Below are 19,501 nucleotides of genomic sequence, written 5' to 3'. Positions count from 1 at the left end.
TGGCATCTGATTTTATGACCCCCATTGTACATTTTCACAAGTATATCACTTTAGAAATACTATTTGAAGGGAATGGACATACCCGTTCTCCTTCAGGTCCCAATTGTCCCGCTTCTCCAGGAGAGCCAATAAAACCCTTAAAACAAGAAAATAGTCTGTATATTAGTTCATTTGAATATTCTCCCCATAAGTGATTCTGAATAGAAGTACTTAAAATTTTATTTGTAGTAGTATGAAATTACAAGACTTACAAGTGCGAATAACTTCCCCTCACCTAATTGCTTTTCTTCCAGAAGTTACAGATCAATCTTCCCATTAAAAAATATACAAAATATAATTTAAGAAATGGTGGCTAATAAAAATAAGCCCAAATAATTTCCTTCACTAAATTTTATAGTGGGCAGAAAATATATGTATATGATTAGCTAAAATTTAAGACAGAATGGAGGTATCAAAAGAATATAAGAATATAAGAAGTACAGTGGAGGAAGAGATACATTTCAATGTGGCAGGAGGCAAAGGCAATCAAAGAAGGCTTCAAAGGAGACTGCCACTTGAGATAGGTCTAGAGAATAGGTAAAATCTTGGTAAATAGAGACATAATAGGAAGTCTTTGTTAATGGTAGCAATTGGGGAGTGTTTGTAAATAGTAATTGATCACATTTTATACATAACATACTTTGTGTGTAAGATGGTTTTATATGTTAGCCTTATGTGTAAGACCCACCCTGCCTTAATAAAGATTCCAATCTGATCTGAGAAACAAGGGATACATATAAATAACAATGCAAGGCACTTTATTCTAATGTAACTTAGTTATATCTCACTTGTGGGAAATAACCCGTTTCATCAATTTTACAGATAAAGTGTATGGTAGTTTAGGGGCTAGATTAAGGAGAGTCTTAAATTTCAGAATAAAAATTTTAGACTGTATATATTAGACAAATGGAAGCTACAGATTTTAGGGAGTATGGTAGTGCACTGATGTTATGCTGTATTTCTAAAAGATTAATCTGTTGATAGGATACAGCATACAGCCATGACAGGAAACACTGAATATAGGCCAACCTGTTAGAAGGCTCTTTAAGTGCTCTAAATTTGAAGGTTTATGGGTCCAGATCACTGGTTCAACAAACATTATTTTAGTAGCCATTTTGTGTCTATAAAGATTTGGGGTTTATAAAGATGCATATGAAAATCAATGCCCTCAAAAAGTACATAGTTTATTAGGAAAGAGGGTCATACAAATAAATAACTGTAACATCATTTGATAATTGTTACATGATTATGTAACAGGTGATATGACAAATAGACAATGGGAACTTTGGAAGCAGAATGACCAACTTTGCCTAGAGAGATTAATGGTGCTTTGCTTTACTGAGGAAGCAACATTTGAGCTAAGTCCTGAAGAAAAGAAAAGGCAGGGCTAACAATGTGCCATCAGTCAATCAATCAGAATGAAATGACACAGCATTTGCAAAGAATTGCAAATAGTCTGTGTGATTGGTGGGCAAGAGGTGAGTTTGGAAAGGGTGGCAGGGGGTCATGTCATGAAGTCTTTTTTGTTATGATGGAAAGTCTGCAATTTACACTGTGAGTCATTAAAAAAACTTAAGACACAGTTTTCATATAATCATATTTTCACTTTATAAATTCACTTGGATTATAGTGGGTCACATAGGTCTTTATCTGTCTATAAGAATCAAGAGAAAGATGACTCTAAAGTTTACAGCTGGATTGATAGACAAATGTTAACCACTGATAGAAATATGGAAAACAAATAGAAAACCTGAGTTTGATATAAAGAGGATGAGTTTTGTTAGTTATTTTGAATTTGTGATTATAATGAGATATTCAAATGTAATTATCATGGCAGGGAGTTGGGAGATGTGGGGTTCATAGAAAAAGCTCATAAAGAAAAAAAGTCTGAAGGACAGATATGTCTGAAGTCTTAAAGACAGACTAAAGCTTTGAGGAGAAAATATTAGGAAAAATTATCATTGATCAGACAGAGGGTGAAATAGGGGTGTGAGAGAAGAGTAGTTTTATGGATGCAGAGAAAAGCCAAAGTTTAAAAGAAATTGAAGTAGAGATACAGTAGGTCAATTTACCAAGTTCTAAATAAAGCTTTCTTATTTTGAATCACAGAATGGGTGATTTTTCAGAGTAAATACTTCCATAATAACAAATACTGAAGAATTCAAGCATTAAAAAAGTAATTGTTATTTCTATACCCATTCCAGCATTATTCACAATTATCAAAAGATAGAAGCAACGTAAATGTTCATTAACAGATGAATGAATAAACAAAATGTTGTATATACATGAAATGGAATATTATTCAGCCTTAAAAATGAAGGATTCTGATAACTGCCACAACACAGATGGACATTAAAGACAATTACGCTAAGTGCAGTAAGCCAGTCACAAAAGGACAGATAGTGTATGATTCCACTTGCATGATGTACTTATAGTAGTCAAATTCATAGAGACAGAAAGTAGAATGGTGGTTGCCAGGGACTGGGAGTGGAGAATGGGGAATTGTTTATTGGGTACAGAGTTTCAGTTTGGGAAGATGAAAAAAGTTTTTAAGATGGATGGTGGCAATGGTTGTACAACAATTGGATGTACTTAAGGCCACTGACTACATACTTTAAGAGGGTTTATACATGGAAAAAATTTTATGTTATATATATTTTATCTTCTTTATTTTAAAAAGAAAGAGATAAATGTCTCAAGAATCATATCTAAGTTGCCTGGAATAAAACTTTTGGAAGGTTTTATTTCCTTAGAGTTTAGTTAAGTATTGCCATTAAAAAAGTTGCCACCATCCATCTTGAAAACTTTTTTAGGTGTTTTTCCTTGTCAAAGGTGCCTAAAATTGCCTTATGTTCCACAGATTGTATGAACAAGCAAAAATTAAAAGAAAAGAGGGAGAGAGAGAATTCGTTCCTTTATACATAACTTTAATAAAGTGAAACATCTATGATTTTCTTACTTGAAAGCCAAGCAGCTGGAGAATGGGAAATGTTTCTTTTAAAGTGAATCATACAAAAGTATTTCTGATACTAGAGCATTTAGGATTATGATGACAAGCTGTGTACATTTTCAGAATCATCTGTTGATGACTTCAAGTGTAAAGTCAGCTAACATTTGTTTTAATATATACAACAGGAGTTTTGGTTATAAATAAAAAGAAAAGACACTCTAACTGGTATATACTTATCAGTGAACTAAATAATCAATTGATAACTCAAGAACTGAAGTCAGAACTCCAACATAGCCTGTACAGAGTGTAAAGGGAACATTTTACAATTAGATATTTTAAATAGAATAATGTTATAAGTAATTGCTTAGGTGTTTCATAGAGGTTTCTTGATCATCATTACACTGATTCTAACAGAAATAAGATGTCAGCAGTACCAAAGAAGCCACAGAGTTGAGGTCATTCTCAAAATACCACCATGAAACTAGAGTTTACTGTGTAAAGAAACAAAGAACATTAAAAATAATAACACATGTTTTTGCTTTTTGGTTTGAAGGTTGTAGATCCAGTTAGAAGCAATTTTGTGTCACCAGCAGGACCACCAGAAGATCGGGAGAGGTTCTATACACTTTCACTTTTGGGGGCAGCTAGCACATTATTACATAAGGAAATGCCAAAGAAGGGTTTAAAAATTATGATGTGTTTTAAACGTTTACATTTGACAAAATATTTCTGCTGATACCAAAAAATACCAACAAATAACTGCCAATGAAAAGCTAATTTATCATGATTCATGAAAATATTCATGTACAATGCATAACATTTAGAATTTGCCAGTAACAGGACACAAATTAAGTGAAAAACATGTATCCTATGAGTGTGTTTCTATGATTTTTGCCTTTTTAACTAGATTTGAAGTTAATGGTAAAAATCTATACTTGATAAAGCTGCACCCTACAACCCACTGATCTTCGACAAAGTCGGCAAAAATAAATAATCGGGAAAGAATACCCTGTTCAATAAATGGTGCTGGAAAACTTGCTAACCATATGCAGAAGAATGAAATTGGACTCCTACCTCTGACTGAGTTAATATATAAAAATTAACTCAAGATGGATTAAAGACTTAGTATGTAAGACCTCAAACTATAATCCTAGAAGAAAACCTAGGAAATGCCCTTCTGGACACTGGCCTAGGCAAAGAATTTGTGACTAAATCTTCAAAAGCAACAAATGTAACAAAAAATTTGGCAATTGCAACCTAATTAAACTAAAGGTCTTCTGCAAAGTAAAAGAAACCATCAACAGAGTAAATAGACAACTTACAAAACAGGAGAAAATATCTTCAAACTATGCATCTGACAAAGGAATAATATCCAGAATCTACAAGGAACTTAAACAAATCAACAAGAAAAAACAAATAACTTTATTAAAAAGTGGACAAAGGACATGAATAGACACTTCTCAAAAGAAGACATACAAGTGGCCCCAAAACATGAAAAAATGCTCAACATAACTAATCGGAGAGATACAAATCAAAACCACAAGGGGATACCATCTCACACCAGTCAGAAGAGCTATTATTAAAAAGTCAGAAAATAACAGATGTTGATGAGGTTTCAGAAAAAAGGGAACACTTATACACTGCTGGTGGTAATGCAAATTAGTTCAGCCCCTGTGGAAAGAAGTTTGGAAATTTCTCAAAGAACTAAAAATAGAATTACCATTTGACCCAGCAATCTCATTACTGGGTGTATACCCAAAGAAAAATAAATAATTCTACCAAAAACACATCTGCACTCATATGTTTATTGCAGTACTATTCACCATAGAAAAGACATGGAATCATCCCAAGTGCTCATCAACAGTGGACTGCATGAAGAAAATGTGGTACATATAGACCATGGAATACCACAGTGCCATAAAAATGAACAAAATCCTATCCTTTGCAGCAACATGGATGCAGATGGAGGCCATTATCCTAAGAAAATTAACACAGAAACAGAAAACAAAATACTGCATGTTCTCACTTATAAATGGGAGCTGAACATTGGGTATACATGGACACAAAGACAGGAAAAATAAACACTATAGATTCCCTAAGGAGGGAGGGCCAGAAAAATGCAAGGGTTGAAAAACTACCTATTGGGTACTATGTTCACTGCTTTGACAACAGGATCACTAAAAGCCCAAACGTCAGCATTACACAATATACCCATGTAACAAACCTGCACATATACCCCTAAATTTCAAATAATTTTTAAATCTACATTTGAGACCCTTTATGAATGTGAAATTCCCTCCTTATTCCAATCACACTCCCAAGTCTGAAACCTAACTAAAGTGTGAAAACTTAACTAAAAGTACAACTTAAGAGGGTTACAGCCTAGAAAACAATTTTCAATACAAATGGGAAAAGGAAAAAACAAAAGGATGTATTATACAATGCAAAAATGGTACATGGAAGAACACAGTTATATGGATCACTGAAGCAAGATGACAAAATGCAGTAAGAGTAAGTTGTACAGTGCCAAATATATTTTGCATATATTCCTTGGAGTTACTAGTTATTGAACAGAAGAAACTCTCAAATTCAAATAATAATTATAGAATCTATACAGTAAATACATGCATACACTATGCCCTATACCTTAAGAATGCTCATCTTGTTTAACTTTTCACAACTACCTGAAAAGTAAGTTTCATCATGACCATTTAATAAATAATGAGATAAGAAAAATGAAGCACAGAGAGACTGAATAACATCAAAAGTCACAAAGCTAGTAAAAGAAGTATTAAGGGGCTGAGCACGGTGGCTCACACCTGTAATCCCAGCACTTTGGGAGGCTGAGGCAGGCAGATCACAAGGTCAGGAGTTCGAGACCAGCCTGGCCAATATGAAACCCCATCTCTACTAAAAATACAAAAATTAGCTGGGTGTGGTGGCAGGTGCCTGTAGTCCCAGCTACTCAGGAGGTTGAGGCAGGAGAATCACTTGAACCTGGGAGGTGGAGGTTGCAGTGAGCTGAGATCACGCCACTGTACTCCAGCCTGGGCCATAGAGTGAGACTCTGTCTCAAAAAAAAAAAAAAAAAAAAAGCCTGTCTAGCCTATCTAACTCCACAGCCCATGTTCTTGGCCACTAATCTCTTCTGGCTTCTCAAATCCAAGTCAACATGTGTTTTCAGTGCAATTTCTAATAAAAAGTACATGACTTTTCCTCATTATGTGGTTACTTAATGCAAGAACAAAGACAGCATGAGCTAATGAAAAGAGGTCAGAGCTAAAGGTGAAAAGACATTGGTTCTGGTTCTAGCCAGCTATAACTTTGCCAGATCAAGTAAGTTCCTTAGCTTACTATTTTTCTCATCAGTAAAATGGGGATGATAGGCCTGTTCTCCTACATCACAGGGCTGATGGCAAAATAAAAGAATAAAATACATATGAAAGTATTTGGAAATGTTTAATAATTTTTTTAAATGTAAGACATCATTATTGCACATATTGTTTAAATACCTTATGCTTTACTTCTTTTTAAAAGGCATGTTAGGCCGGGCCTGGTGGTTCACTCCTGTAATCCCAGCACTTTGAGAGGCTGAGGCAGGCAGATCACAAGGTCAGGGGTTTGAGAGCAGCCTGGCCAACATGGTGAAACCCCATCTCTACTAAAAATACAAAAATTAGCCTGGTGTGGTGGCACATGCCTGTAGTCCCAGCTACTTGGAAGGCTGAGGCAGGAGAATCGCTTGGACCCGGGAGGCGGAGGGTGCAGTGAGCCTAGACTGTGCCATTGCACTCCAGCCTGGGCAACAGAGTAAGACTCTGTCTCACCAAAAAAAAAAACCAAAACAAAAACAACAACAACAACAAAAATTGCATTTTAGATAATATAAGGCACAAATGTAGACTTTGAAAAATATTTGGCTATTAAAAATAAAGAATTTTAAAAACATATTTTTTATTTTATACACTACATATATGATATGGTTTGGATGTTTGTCCCCTCCAAATCTCATGTTAAAATATGATTCCTAATGTTGGAGGTGTGGCCTGGTGGGAAGTGACTGGATTGTGGGGTGGATCCCTCGTGGATGGTTTAGCATCATCCCCTTGGTGATAAGTGAGTTCTCAACTCACATGAGATCTGGTTGTTTGAAAGCGTCTGGGACCTTCCGTTTTTCTCTCTTACTCCCACTCTCGCCTTGTGACATTGTCTGCTCTCCCTTCACCTTCCGCTGTGACTATAAGTTTCCTAAGGCCCTCACAAGATGCAAATGCTGGAGCCATATCTGCATGGCCTGCACAACTATGAGCCAATTAAACTTCTGCTCTTTATAAATTACCCAGCCTCAGGTATTTATAGTGATGCAAAAAGTGACTAATACAATATAATATAGAAATGTTTATTTTGCTTCCTTAGTGACTAAAAATGGCTAACATTTCCTTTAATGGTTTGGGAGTGAAATGGGATGTTCTGGATACAATAAGGTTATTTCTTTCTTTGTAGATATTTCTTTACTCCTGACAGTTTTTATATAATAAAATGATCTCAGCCTTGAACTACTATGAATTTCTTTACCTCTTCATATTTTTTACATGATGACTTCCTTAGGTCTGTATCCATTCATATATAAATAACACTACAAATGTTTACAGAGCACATTCTAACATGCCAGACATTATGCTATGGAAATAAATATAAAATAATGATGCAAAACCTACCACAATGAGACTGTTTTCTGTCATTATAGAAGTGAAAGCAACTGCAGTAAGCAAGTATATTCAGGCTACATTTGAATTAAATTCAAAGCTACTAAGAGAGTGTAAAAATGCTAAGTGTTTTATATATTTCATTCTACTTTTAGGCAAGCATGCTTAACAAAATGATGGAAATGCCTACTTACTCGTGCACCTTTAGGACCTGGATTACCTTCTGGTCCAGCTAAACCCTGGTGTAAACAAAACACATTGTCATCATACTACAGTACTTTTTAAAGAGTTAATAAATAGATTAATAAAAAGGCCATATAAAGAGGTATCATTTTCAAAACTATAGAATTCAGAACTCTGTATAACTAATGAAGATTACCAATGTTCAAGGAATTTTAGAATTTCTGAATCAAAAGAGGCACTGGAAATAATCTATACACAATATATTTTCGATATATAAATAAAGTACATTAACACATTGTCAGATTTTTAAAATTTTTTTCATTACATTATTTCTCATTGGAAGACTGTGTTGTTTTAAAACATTTCTAATTAACTTATTCTAAAAGATAGTCCCATAAATTTTTTTTTAAATTTATTTTAAACTTTAGATCAATGTCCATATATTTACATATTCATGTTTTATATATATTATATAACATATATTATCACTTGAGAGTAAGAGTCTAATATAGAGTACCTCTAAGTGTTTTTAAAGTCCTAAAAAATGGAATTTTGTTAACAATTTTTTTCTTATTTCCCTCATTCTTGAGAATAAAAAAGATAAATGTAACTTTATACATTTAATTAATTTTAGAAGTAATCAATTCATGAAAACTTATGAAAGAAAGCTTGTTCTATTATTAATCTACATGAAGTACAGAAAGTTAGAAATTATAAGGGAATAAATATAAAATGATTAGAATGCATTTTTAAAATAGTGTACAAATAACTGAATTCAGTTCAGATAAAAGTGTTTGGTAGTGGTATACTGTTTCTCAAATTTTTATAACTGTGTTATTAAAAAATGATATTTATTACAGAGAGTCTTAACTCTTACTATTACTTCATTTTGTTCAGTGACAGTATTGTAAAATCACAATCAGGACTGTTTTAAGAACTTATTAACACTTGTGCATTTTAATTTTGAAGGTTCCATTGTACATCACATCAAACATATTTAAAATCTCCCTTCTGATTTTAAATAAAACTTTCTGCAGAAAAATTGTAATGGATTTCTACAACTTTGATTTTGAAATTATTTCTCTATGAGTTATTCATCGTTTAATAAAAAAACTATTTGAACATTAATTCTCAAAATCAGAAATACAATGTATTAATAAATAGGAACACAAAGAGAAAAGTCTAAATATAGTTACTGCACCTGCCTGCCAGGGTAACCAGGTGAACCAATATTACCAGCAAATCCTGGAATTCCCTGAAATAATAAATAAAATGAACAGTATAGCAAAGCCAAAGGAAACAAATTTGGTATATTTACAATACACAAGCTTGGAAATAATTTTTCCCCATAAAAATACGGAGTCCTACACATGGCTTATGTAACTGAAATCACCTATGTGAAGGAAAATGGACAAAAATTGCTAAATAAAATCAGTAAACTATTAGATTAGGGCCCTAAATGACATATGACCATTAATAATGATAAATCTAGGATGGAAAAATCCATACTAAAACAGACATTTATTCTAGAGGAAGAGCTGGTATATTTCTTAATTACCAGTAACTTTTTACCAGTAGATTGAATTCTTTCTTGTTTTGATCATCCTACAACACTCCTTAACAGTCTGAGCATGAGCCCCAGAAGACTAAGAGGGGCAGTAAACCACAAAACCAACCTCTACTTCTTTCCTAAAGTAAACTTAACCTTACAGTGAGTCTGATTAAGTAAATGAATATTAAGTGGCAAATACCGTTATCATGACATGGGTCTGATCTAGTAAATTTGAATGGTGCTGTGGACTGAATGTTTGTGTGCCTCAAAATTCATGTTAAAATCCTAACCCTGCTGATAATGCCTAACAGCATTAGGAGGTGGCTCTTTGGAAGGTAATTAGGTTGGAGCCCTCATGAATGGGATAAATGACCTTATAAATAGGCCATGTGAGAATAAAATAAAAAGTCAGCAGTCTGTAATCCAAAAGATAGCCCCCACCAGAACCTAACCGGGCTGGCATGCTGATCTCAGACTTTCAGCCTCCAGAATTGCGAGAAATTTCTGTTGTTTATAAGCCACCCAGTCTATGGTCTTTTGTTATAGCAGCCCAAACTGACTTAGACAGATGGTAAACTCCTTTGGAATTTGCAACTTTGTATTCTTGATTTAAAACAAGGTTTGCTCAGGGAAGGCTGATAGATGGAGACCCAAAGGCTTAAGAAAGGAAAACTGCTACAGAACTGGGTGAAAAAGTGAGACAAAATATTATAACTTTTTTTTTAAAAAAGACTCTTTTTCATTGATACATCATTCATTCCTTCATTTACTCATCAGTTTATTCAGAGTTTAGGTCTATTAAATAATTCTTGACACAAGGAAATGTCAGAAGAAAGTGTGTTGAGCTGATGACAACAATGTTAAGTTGGCTAGATTTCTTATTTATCACCTAAAATTCCTTTCCTGTTTGTTTATAAATGATATAATGAAAGATAATTGTACTTTGTCCTTCTGCTCTGAAGTAGATAGAAGAGTGTTACCTTCACTTTAAGTACAGATATGCTAAAACTTCTAAAAATTTGGAAAATCTAGAGAAAGAACAGACCAAGGAAATGAAAAATAGAGGATAATAGTTAAGTTTCTTCTCTCTACTTTTTTCAGAATTCATCTCTCACTTTTTTCCCTCTCATTTCTATCTCTCATTTCCTCTTCCCTTCCCTTGACCAAAATTAACATTTACTGAGCACTTTTTATTTGCTGAGCATTTTACATCTATGAGATACACTTTTCTTCATTCTACATTTAAAGAACCTAAGATACACAGAAGTATGACAACGGACAACTGAAGAGAATGTGAATAAACAATGGCCTTCTGAGGATTACAGAAGAAATTCTTGTCTATATGTAGAGAGATTATATCCTATGAATTTCAGAAACCATATGTATGTATTAAATATTCCCCTATTGATATTAAATATTATATATTTACATAATATTTTATTCCTATAACATTTATTGAGCATTTATCATGGGCCAGGCACTATTTCAAGTATTTTATAGGTATTATCTTATTCAATCTACTCAAAAACTCTATAAGATAGATATCTTTATTCCCATATGAGAGATGAGAAAAAATGAGACATAAGGTGTTTATGTCACCAATGGGAGGATACTTAGCTAATAAGTAGGAAGTCAGGAATTAAATCAGCAAGTCTAATTCCAGAGACCACCATTCAAAGGCCCGTTTCCCTAGTGTGAGTTTGAAGTGCAAAAAACATCCAATAGCACTCCAAGGAAAGTCCTCTAATTATGAGATTTGCTCTAGTATATTTACAACCACCTTCCTATATGCCCCATCCAATTCCAAAACACATAGGCCCACATTCTAGAGATTCACAAAACCTTATATTTAGGTATGCCAACAGAAAGGAGTAAGACAAATGTAAAAGGCTGTTTTTATTCTGTAGGCCACTATCTATCTGGCTAATGAAAACCACCATCCCTTTTCCATTCCTTTCCTAGTCAAATTAAGTTAACTAACCTCAATAAAAAGGCAATCTGTTATAGAACATAAGTGAAACCCTATTTCGAATGGATTGTCACAGAGGGTGTTAAAGCAACATGTAGAGATCTAGCTAACACATTTTAGCTATGCAGAGAAAGACACAAAAGAATTCCACTCAATGTCTAAGTTCTGCTATACTAGAACGGCAGTAAACAAAATAAACAAGTAAGACTTCAGCATAATCTTTTTATGGCATAAACGTATTCTGAGCCAACCACACCCTAGAATCACTGAGACAACCACAGAAACTCAAAAGAAACTCAAAACAAATATCATGACTTAATTCACTCTGCATTTAAAGATAGATTTTTTTAAAAAGTTGGCTCACTCAAATCTGCAGATTGGATGGAGTAATAGAGATACAGTTATATCAACAGCCCCTTGAGAAAACAGGAACAGAAAATTAGGAAGCCTGCCCTAATCTCACTTAAAACACACATTCTGAGTCAGTTAGACTTCATTCAGAATTCCGGCACTGCTCCAGCACTGCTACTATAGTTTCTCTGTTTTTTCATTAGTAAAATAGAATAACAGCACTCATTTTTGGATAAAATAGAACAATGTGTAGAAATATATTTAAAAGTGGAAGTAACTGTAATAACTCTTAGTATTGGTGACATTAAGTTAATTAACATATGTAAAACTGAATAATTATACTACTAGAAGTTGTAGTTAATAGTAATATAGTTTGGCAAATAATAAGGGCTGTAAGTAAATGACAGCTCTTATTACTAGAGCTCACATAAATAATATAATTGCCTTTCCAAATGTTTGCTGACCAATTTGAAGATATTTACAAATTTTCAAGACAAATGTCTTCCAGCAAGTCAGCTATGCTCCTCTGAATGTCCACAGTATTTTCACAATTAAAATGCAAAATTATTTTAGCTGTTTCTCATAGTTAACACAAATTTTGCCTGTTTTTTTTCTGGAAACAAATAGAATAGAAAGGAAGAACTGACTACAATATACATTTTCTAACCTTTAAAATTGGTTTTAGACTGTTCTAAAAAGTATATTACCCTCAGAGATAATATATACACCACCAGTACTAGTTTATGGAGCAGTTTTGAGTGAACTCGTCAGTAATGACATATGGCCAATTTTTCACTTGTGAAGTATCAGGTTTCCTCCATTGGAATCCACGTTTCTGCCAAAGCAGTAGCCTACAATTTTGTTCTCCCCAGGGACTAATCCCACTCACCCTTCTCATCTTTTTCTCCCATAAATGCTCAAATGCTTTTCAGTACATGTTTGATTTGCAGGAAACTGATATTACATGTGTTAGAGATACATATATCACTTCGCTTGCCATGTCTAGTAATTAGCAATCTTGAAAAGTTGTGCTTCAGGGACTGAACAGAGTGTATTGTCTAACTTAACACGAATGAAAGGGAAAATTGGCTTTGTTTCTTCATTTATAGCTTTCCCTCAGGTACCATCCATCACATTTCTTCCTGGATCTCCCTTTAGAGTTTCCTGAGTCTCTGTGCTGATTCTTTAATAACGGTATCCATTACCTTAGTCAGTTTCTAATATCTTACCCTTTTCACTGTTATATTCACACTATATTTTCAATATAGTATACACCATAAAACATATGACTTTATTTTTTTCTGGGACATAATGATATATTATTTTCTGATGAGAGAAAAGCAATAACATGATCAAAAACTAAATAGTTCCAAAACTATTTTGACTTTTAAATATTGTGTATGTGTATTATGGACAATGATATATGTACCATTCTAATTTGGACTGTTATTGAAATTTATTTGCATTTCCTCAGGAAAAGGTCAGGGAACAAACAGCTATGGATTAGGCTTTAGTGAACTGGTAAGTTCCTGACATTGTACAAAAAAATTTAAGTCTCTCTCTGTGTGTGTGTGTGTGTGTGTGTGTGTGTGTGTGTGTGTATGTGTATGGATATGTATATTTTCTGGGAAAGGATTCATAGTATTTATGAGACTCTCAAAGGGGTCTGTGAACTACAGAAGTTTAAGAGCTACTAGTCTGAAACATATGGGGCAAAAGTAAAAAATGATTAACAGTGAAATATTATGTTATAGTTTTTTAAATAAAAAGATCTACAGCTAATCAATTAAAAGGTTGTCCTGCACTAAACAGAGTAAAAAATCACTGAGAAGAAAAATTGAAAAAATGGGGGAAAATAATCTCTCAAAGGAGTTCTCTAACATGTGTCTTTTTCACACATGATACAAGTCTTATAAAGGAAGTACCTACTTGTTCACCTGGAAGTCCTGGGAGTCCAGGATGTCCTTTGAGACCCTGTAAAAGAATAAGTGGAGACATGCTATGAAAAGTAAACTCATATAAGCCAAATAACGAAACATAGGTTGCAAGTTGCCTTATATCCCAACTTTTGGTTTCCTCATCAATACAAATTTAATTGTTACTAATTTATTTCTTATTAAATTTAATCTATTTAATAAGAATTACTTTTTTATTAAATAACAAATTAATTCTTATTAATAATTTAATCTTGCATGTTATTTTAATGACTTGTTATTATCAACTAAAATGGTAGCATAGTACTGAATAGAGACTAAAGCACAGTATCTTTTATAAAAGGCTCATATCTAGCAATGGATATGTTAAGTTTGCTGAAGCTTTTAAAAAGTTAGTTTTAGTTGAATAATGCTAAGACAAATGGCCTCAGACATAATCTATTTGTAATTATTGAAAAACTGGATCATATCCAGGCAGTTCCTCTAACCCAAATCATTGTCATAACACCCCATGAATGAGGTAACTCAAAAAATCATGAGGCTGCTTACAGGTTCATCAAAAGGGGTTCTATAAAGTTGTCTAGGGAATTAGTAACAAAGAATATTTTCCAAATAATAGAAGCAAAAGAAAATCTTAATCTCTATAAATTAACACCCAAAGCTATAAAACAGACAATATCCTTCTTCCTCAAGAAAGATATAGGAGCAAAATGAAGGAAACTAAAAGAAAGGACGGCAAGAATGAAATAAAGAAAAATTTTGGAGCTTATTTGTACAGTTCTACATAAAAATCAGTGATTTGATCTACTGTTTACCAAAGGATTTTGGTGCATATAAAGAACAAAAGAAATTCCTTTTTTTAAGGACTTAAAATATAATTCAAAAGCCTGAAATAAATCATAGTTTATGAATATCAAAATTTTCCAATTAATATACTGCAAACTAAAGACAAATTTCCTGGGTTTCAGAATATAGCCTAATGGAGTGAAAGAATTACTCAGTATTAATCACTGAGGGTTTATCAGAAGAGATGAATTTGGATTAATGGATTAGAGAAGGGAATGACGCTTTGGTTGAAAAACGTCATTTAGAAGAGGTGCCTATTTGAAAACTAAAGGAATGATTTCAACAGCTTTTGCGATGTTAAACTTAAAACAGTTTAACTGTTTTTACATTTTTAAAGGGAGTTCAAGATTAGCCTAATTACATAATATATTACATATTGTGCTCAGTTGCCCAAATGTTTACACAAAATTCCACAAGTAAAAATATCCACAAAGCTAAGTTTTTTCACTTTTCACAACAGGAGATAAGAAACATCCTCAGCGCTAAGACAGTGGTGGTGGCTCCCTGGGATGAGGCAGCAGCTCTAGGAGGGTGTGAGCTGGAAGTTTCCTGGAGGATGACAAATAAAGAGCCAGGGTAGGAGGCTCATAGGTTACAGAGACTCTGCCATGAGCCTATTTCCTTTTCCTATTTTTTTTAAAGTGTGTGTTTATTTTATTTACTTATTTTAAATTCTGTGAACCCTTGAGTCTAGCTACATGCTTGATTTTCTTTGGCCAACACCTGTTTTCAGATCAGAGTTAGTTTCCTCCCTAGCCTATAATGAAACAAAATGCAATCGTGGCACAATTTTATTTTAGCTTATTTTCCCCAAATCACTCCATAATAGTGAACTATGTGTATATATGTTAATCACGGTATCTTTTTTATGCACACTTCTCTTTAAAGGGATTCTTCTTCATTCAGAGACCCTGACAAGGTGGCAGCACCATGCAGTCATGATCTGTTTTTTATGAACTTACTCCTTCCCCACCTCAGCCCCAGGACTTGACAGTTAATCTAAGGGAGGACAATATAAGTCAGGCCAGTAGCCTATAAAATGACTTGGAATAAAGAGTTTTATTTAAATAAAAACAAGCTGGGCCAGGCAAATGGCATTCCTGTAGTCCAGCTACTCAAGATGCTGAGGTGGGAGGGTTGCTTGAGCCCAGGAGCTAAAGTCCAGTCTGGGCAATATAGCACCCTCTAAAAAAAAAAAAAAAAAAAAAAAATAAGAGAGAGAGAGAGACAAGCTGGGCCAATAAAAATCTCTTTTTTAAAAAAATGAAGTTGATTAAAACAACAACAATAGAAAAATGCAAGTACTTAACAGTGGGGGTAGGAGGGAGCTGGAAAGATTCACAAAGAAAGACTAAGAGGAAGAGTAGGGTCGCTGAGATGCTACAGGAAAGCCAAAGTATACACAAAAATTAAAATTGAAATTATGTTAAGACAGTTGTCAGAGGACAAGATAACACAAAAAAGCAGATGCAGAGAAAGTAGATAAGTACTGGTAGAAAAGTACAATAAAAGATTCACAAACTAATGCTGCTAAGATAAGCTGCTTTGAATCAGTGTGTATGTCAGACCAAGTCATATTAGAGTACCTAGTTTTAGATTCCATGGGATCCTTGTTTCCTTATTGCTGCAGACAAGATTGAAATAATTCACTCTTTTCCTTGAAATATCCTAAGTCTCCTTTTTTTTTTTTTTTTTTTTTTTTTTTTTTTGAGGCAGAGTCTCGCTCTATCCCTCAGGCTGGAGTGCAGTGGCACGATCTCGGCTCACTGCAAGCTCCGCCTCCCGGGTTCGCGCCATTCTCCTGCCTCAGCCTCCAGAGTAGCTGGGACTACAGGCACCCGCCACCACGCCCGGCTATTTTTTTTTTTCTGTATTTTTAGTAGAGACGGGGTTTCACTGTGTTAGCCAGGACGGTCTCGATCTCCTGACCTCGTGATCTGCCCGCCTCGGCCTCCCAAAGTGCTGGGATTACAGGCGTGAGCCACTGCGCCCTGCCAAAATATCCTAAGTCCCCTTTCTACGCAATCCGAAGAGCCTAAGTAAAGCAATTTTTGTTTGTTTGCTTTACTGATAATAACAATGAACAGATCAAGCCATCTTGATCTGTTCTAGATCCAGTTTTACCACAAACTAGCCATATTGTGAACCTCAATGTCTTAATTTGTAAAATGACAGCATTCAATTAAATTATTGCTAATTTTTTATTGCTTAAATCCTGTGAATACTGGAGTCTATCAGAAAGTAACTACTTTTTTCAATGTAGCTGTCACTGAATTAAAAAAAAGCAGATATAAGAGTTACTTCAGGAAGGCCAGGCGCAATGGCTCACGCCTGTAATCCCAGCACTTTGGGAGGCAGAGGCAGGTGGATCATCTGAGGTCAGTAGTTCCAGACCAGCCTGGCCAACATGATGAAACCCGTCTCTATTAAAAATACAAAAAAATTAGCCAGGTGTGGTGGCGTTTTCCTGTAATCCCAGCTACTTGGGAGGCTGAGACAGGAGAATTGCTTGAACCCAGGAGGCAGAGGTTGCAGTGAGCCGAGATTGCGCCACTGCACTCTAGCCTGGGTGACAGAGCAAGACTCCATCTCAAAAAAGAGTTACTTCAGGCTTGGAGACATAGGAAGGAAGAATTCACGTAAGGTCAGTGGACATATCAGGCTCCCACGGGGCACTTCTTTAATGCTCTAAAACAAAGATGGGACTCTGGAGTGGGCAAAATGGAAGAGAGTGGGTTGGGTAGGAGGCTAGTATGACAGTCTAGGTCAAAGATAATTATAAGTTAGCCTAGGGTAGTAGAGTAAAAATGATACCTAAGCCCTTGAAAAAGCTTAAGCTTAATTTAAGTTACTGTACTCACTGTGGTGTCCCCAGTGCCTGGTACATAGTTGTTGCTTATTAATTAACTGGTGGACAGACATGGATGGATGAATGAATGAATGGATGAGTGAATGAAAAGACTTGGATGAATTTAAGAATCACTTAGGTAGAAAATAGATTCTATGTATTTAATATGGTAACTCTATTATCCGAATGTTGAAATGAAAGGTGATAAAGACTTCCTTTTTGTTATTTTAAAGTATATATTTGTAATATACTGAAGTTATCTCCACTATTATATAAAGACTTTCATTTATTCCCATATGCCTCATTTATTTTCTACTTAAAAACTAGTCTGTAAAGTTTTTAAAAGCAAAGGGGATAGATACATTCCTTGGAAAACTGCCTACATGCAAGCTTTGGCATAGCTCCAATCTAGGGATTTTATTTTAAAAATTAGTATTTGAGTCATTATTTTCTATACTCATACAGGAAGAATAACAAAAAAGTTTCCATAACTAGCATATTATTTTTCTCTGATTAGCATTCTGAAAACTGAATACATTCCTTATGGAATGACAATAGGAAAATTTACAAATTGTTTCAATTCAGATTTAAAACACATTACAATGAATTACAGAATTGTCTTTAATTTTTGTTGTAATATAAAATCAGCTTACAAAGGAGGGCAGAGCAAGATGGCAAAATAGAAGCTTATGCTATTCATCCCCTCTCCATCACTGGAACATCAAATTTTAACAACTATCCACACACAGAAAACCACAGTCACAAGCAAAAATCAGGTGAGCAAGAGCAATCACAGTACCTGGTTTTAACTTCATATTGTGGAAAGAGGCACTAAGGAGGACAAGAGATACAATCTTGAATAGTGAATGCCACCCCTCCCCCATCTCCCCTGGCAGCAGCCCTGCAGTGTGGAGAGAGAATCTGTGCACTCTAGGAAGGGAAAGCCCAGTGACTGGGAAACTTTACATTGAACTCAGTGCTTCCCTGGCACAGCGGGAGGATTTGGACCAGCCCTAGCCAGAAGGGAATCGCACATCCTCAAGGAACTTGAGTTTCTTGGCAAGCCTTACCACCATGGGCTGAAGTACTCTGGGGTCCTAGGTAAACTTCAAAGGCTGTCTAGGACACGACAACTGCAAATCCTAGGCTATTCCTAGTGCTAGGCTGGGCTTACAGCCAGTGAACTAAGGGTGGAATGTGAACTAAGGAGACAACAGCTGGCATGGCTAATGGAGTGTGAGCACCATTCCTTCCCCAAGCCCAGGCAGTGCAGCTCATAACAAGGAAAGTGACTCTTCCCTTCTACATAAGGAGAGAAGAGTGAAGAGTAAAGAGGACTTTGTTTTGCATCTTGGATACCAGCTCAACCACAGTGTAATAGAGCACCAAGCAGAGACGTGAGGCCCCCATTTGAGGCCCTAGCTCTGGGATAACATTTCTAGACGCACTCTGGGTCAAAAGGGAACTTGCTGCTTTGAAGGGAAGGGTCTAGTACTGGCAGGATTCATCACCTGTTGACCAAAGAGCCCTTGGGCCCGGAATAACCACCAATGATACCCAGTGAGTGTGCTGTGGGCCTTGGGCTCTGAAACATGCTGGCCTTCAGGGGTGGTCCAGTACATTCCAGCTGTGGAGGTCACAGTGAAAGACTCCTTTTGTTTGAGAAAAGCAAAGGGAAAAAGAGACGGGATTTTGTCTTGCACCCTATGTACCAGCTTGGCCACAGTAGGGTAGGGCAATTAGCAGGCTCTTGGGGTCCTTGTGACCAGGACTAGGATCTTACACAGCATTTCTGGACCGTCCCTACTGTGCTGAAGGATGAGTCACAGTCCTGGCAGCATTCAACACAAGCTGATGGAAGAGAGCCCTTGGCCTTTAAGTAAACATTGGTGAAAGCCTAGCAGAAACCCCCATGGACTAGTGGTGGTGGCCACAGGGAAGGACTCATCTGCCTGGGGAAATTGCTGGGAAGAGTAGGAAGGACTCTGTATTATGGTTTGAATGGGAGTTTAGCCATAGTAGAGTAGAACAGCAGGTAAGTTGCTAATGTCTTTGACTTCAATCACTGGCTCCCACACAGCATCCTTGGACACACCCTGGGCCTGGGGAAAACTCATCACTAT

The 19,501-nt window shown here is 35.4% G+C and overlaps 1 protein-coding gene across 3 annotated transcripts in view; it reads right to left on the bottom strand.

Moving 5' to 3' along the window:
• Window positions 1-19,501, bottom strand: part of COL24A1 (collagen type XXIV alpha 1 chain) — a 404,401-nt gene that overhangs the window by 296,980 nt on the left and 87,920 nt on the right. For all 3 annotated transcript variants that reach the window (XM_003805298.6, XM_034934180.3, XM_055116591.2), the window contains 4 exons: window positions 13,680-13,724; window positions 9,080-9,133; window positions 7,890-7,934; window positions 83-136 (listed from right to left, as the gene is read on the bottom strand). In XM_003805298.6, coding sequence (XP_003805346.4) covers window positions 83-136; window positions 7,890-7,934; window positions 9,080-9,133; window positions 13,680-13,724 — 198 coding nt within the window. The remainder of the gene's footprint in view (window positions 1-82; window positions 137-7,889; window positions 7,935-9,079; window positions 9,134-13,679; window positions 13,725-19,501) is intronic.

The sequence above is a fragment of the Pan paniscus genome, chromosome 1 (genome assembly GCF_029289425.2).
Source record: "Pan paniscus chromosome 1, NHGRI_mPanPan1-v2.0_pri, whole genome shotgun sequence".
Taxonomy (NCBI): Eukaryota; Metazoa; Chordata; class Mammalia; order Primates; family Hominidae; genus Pan; species Pan paniscus.
The sequence above is the reverse complement of the archived record's forward strand: the minus strand, read 5'-3'. Positions and strand labels throughout refer to the sequence as shown.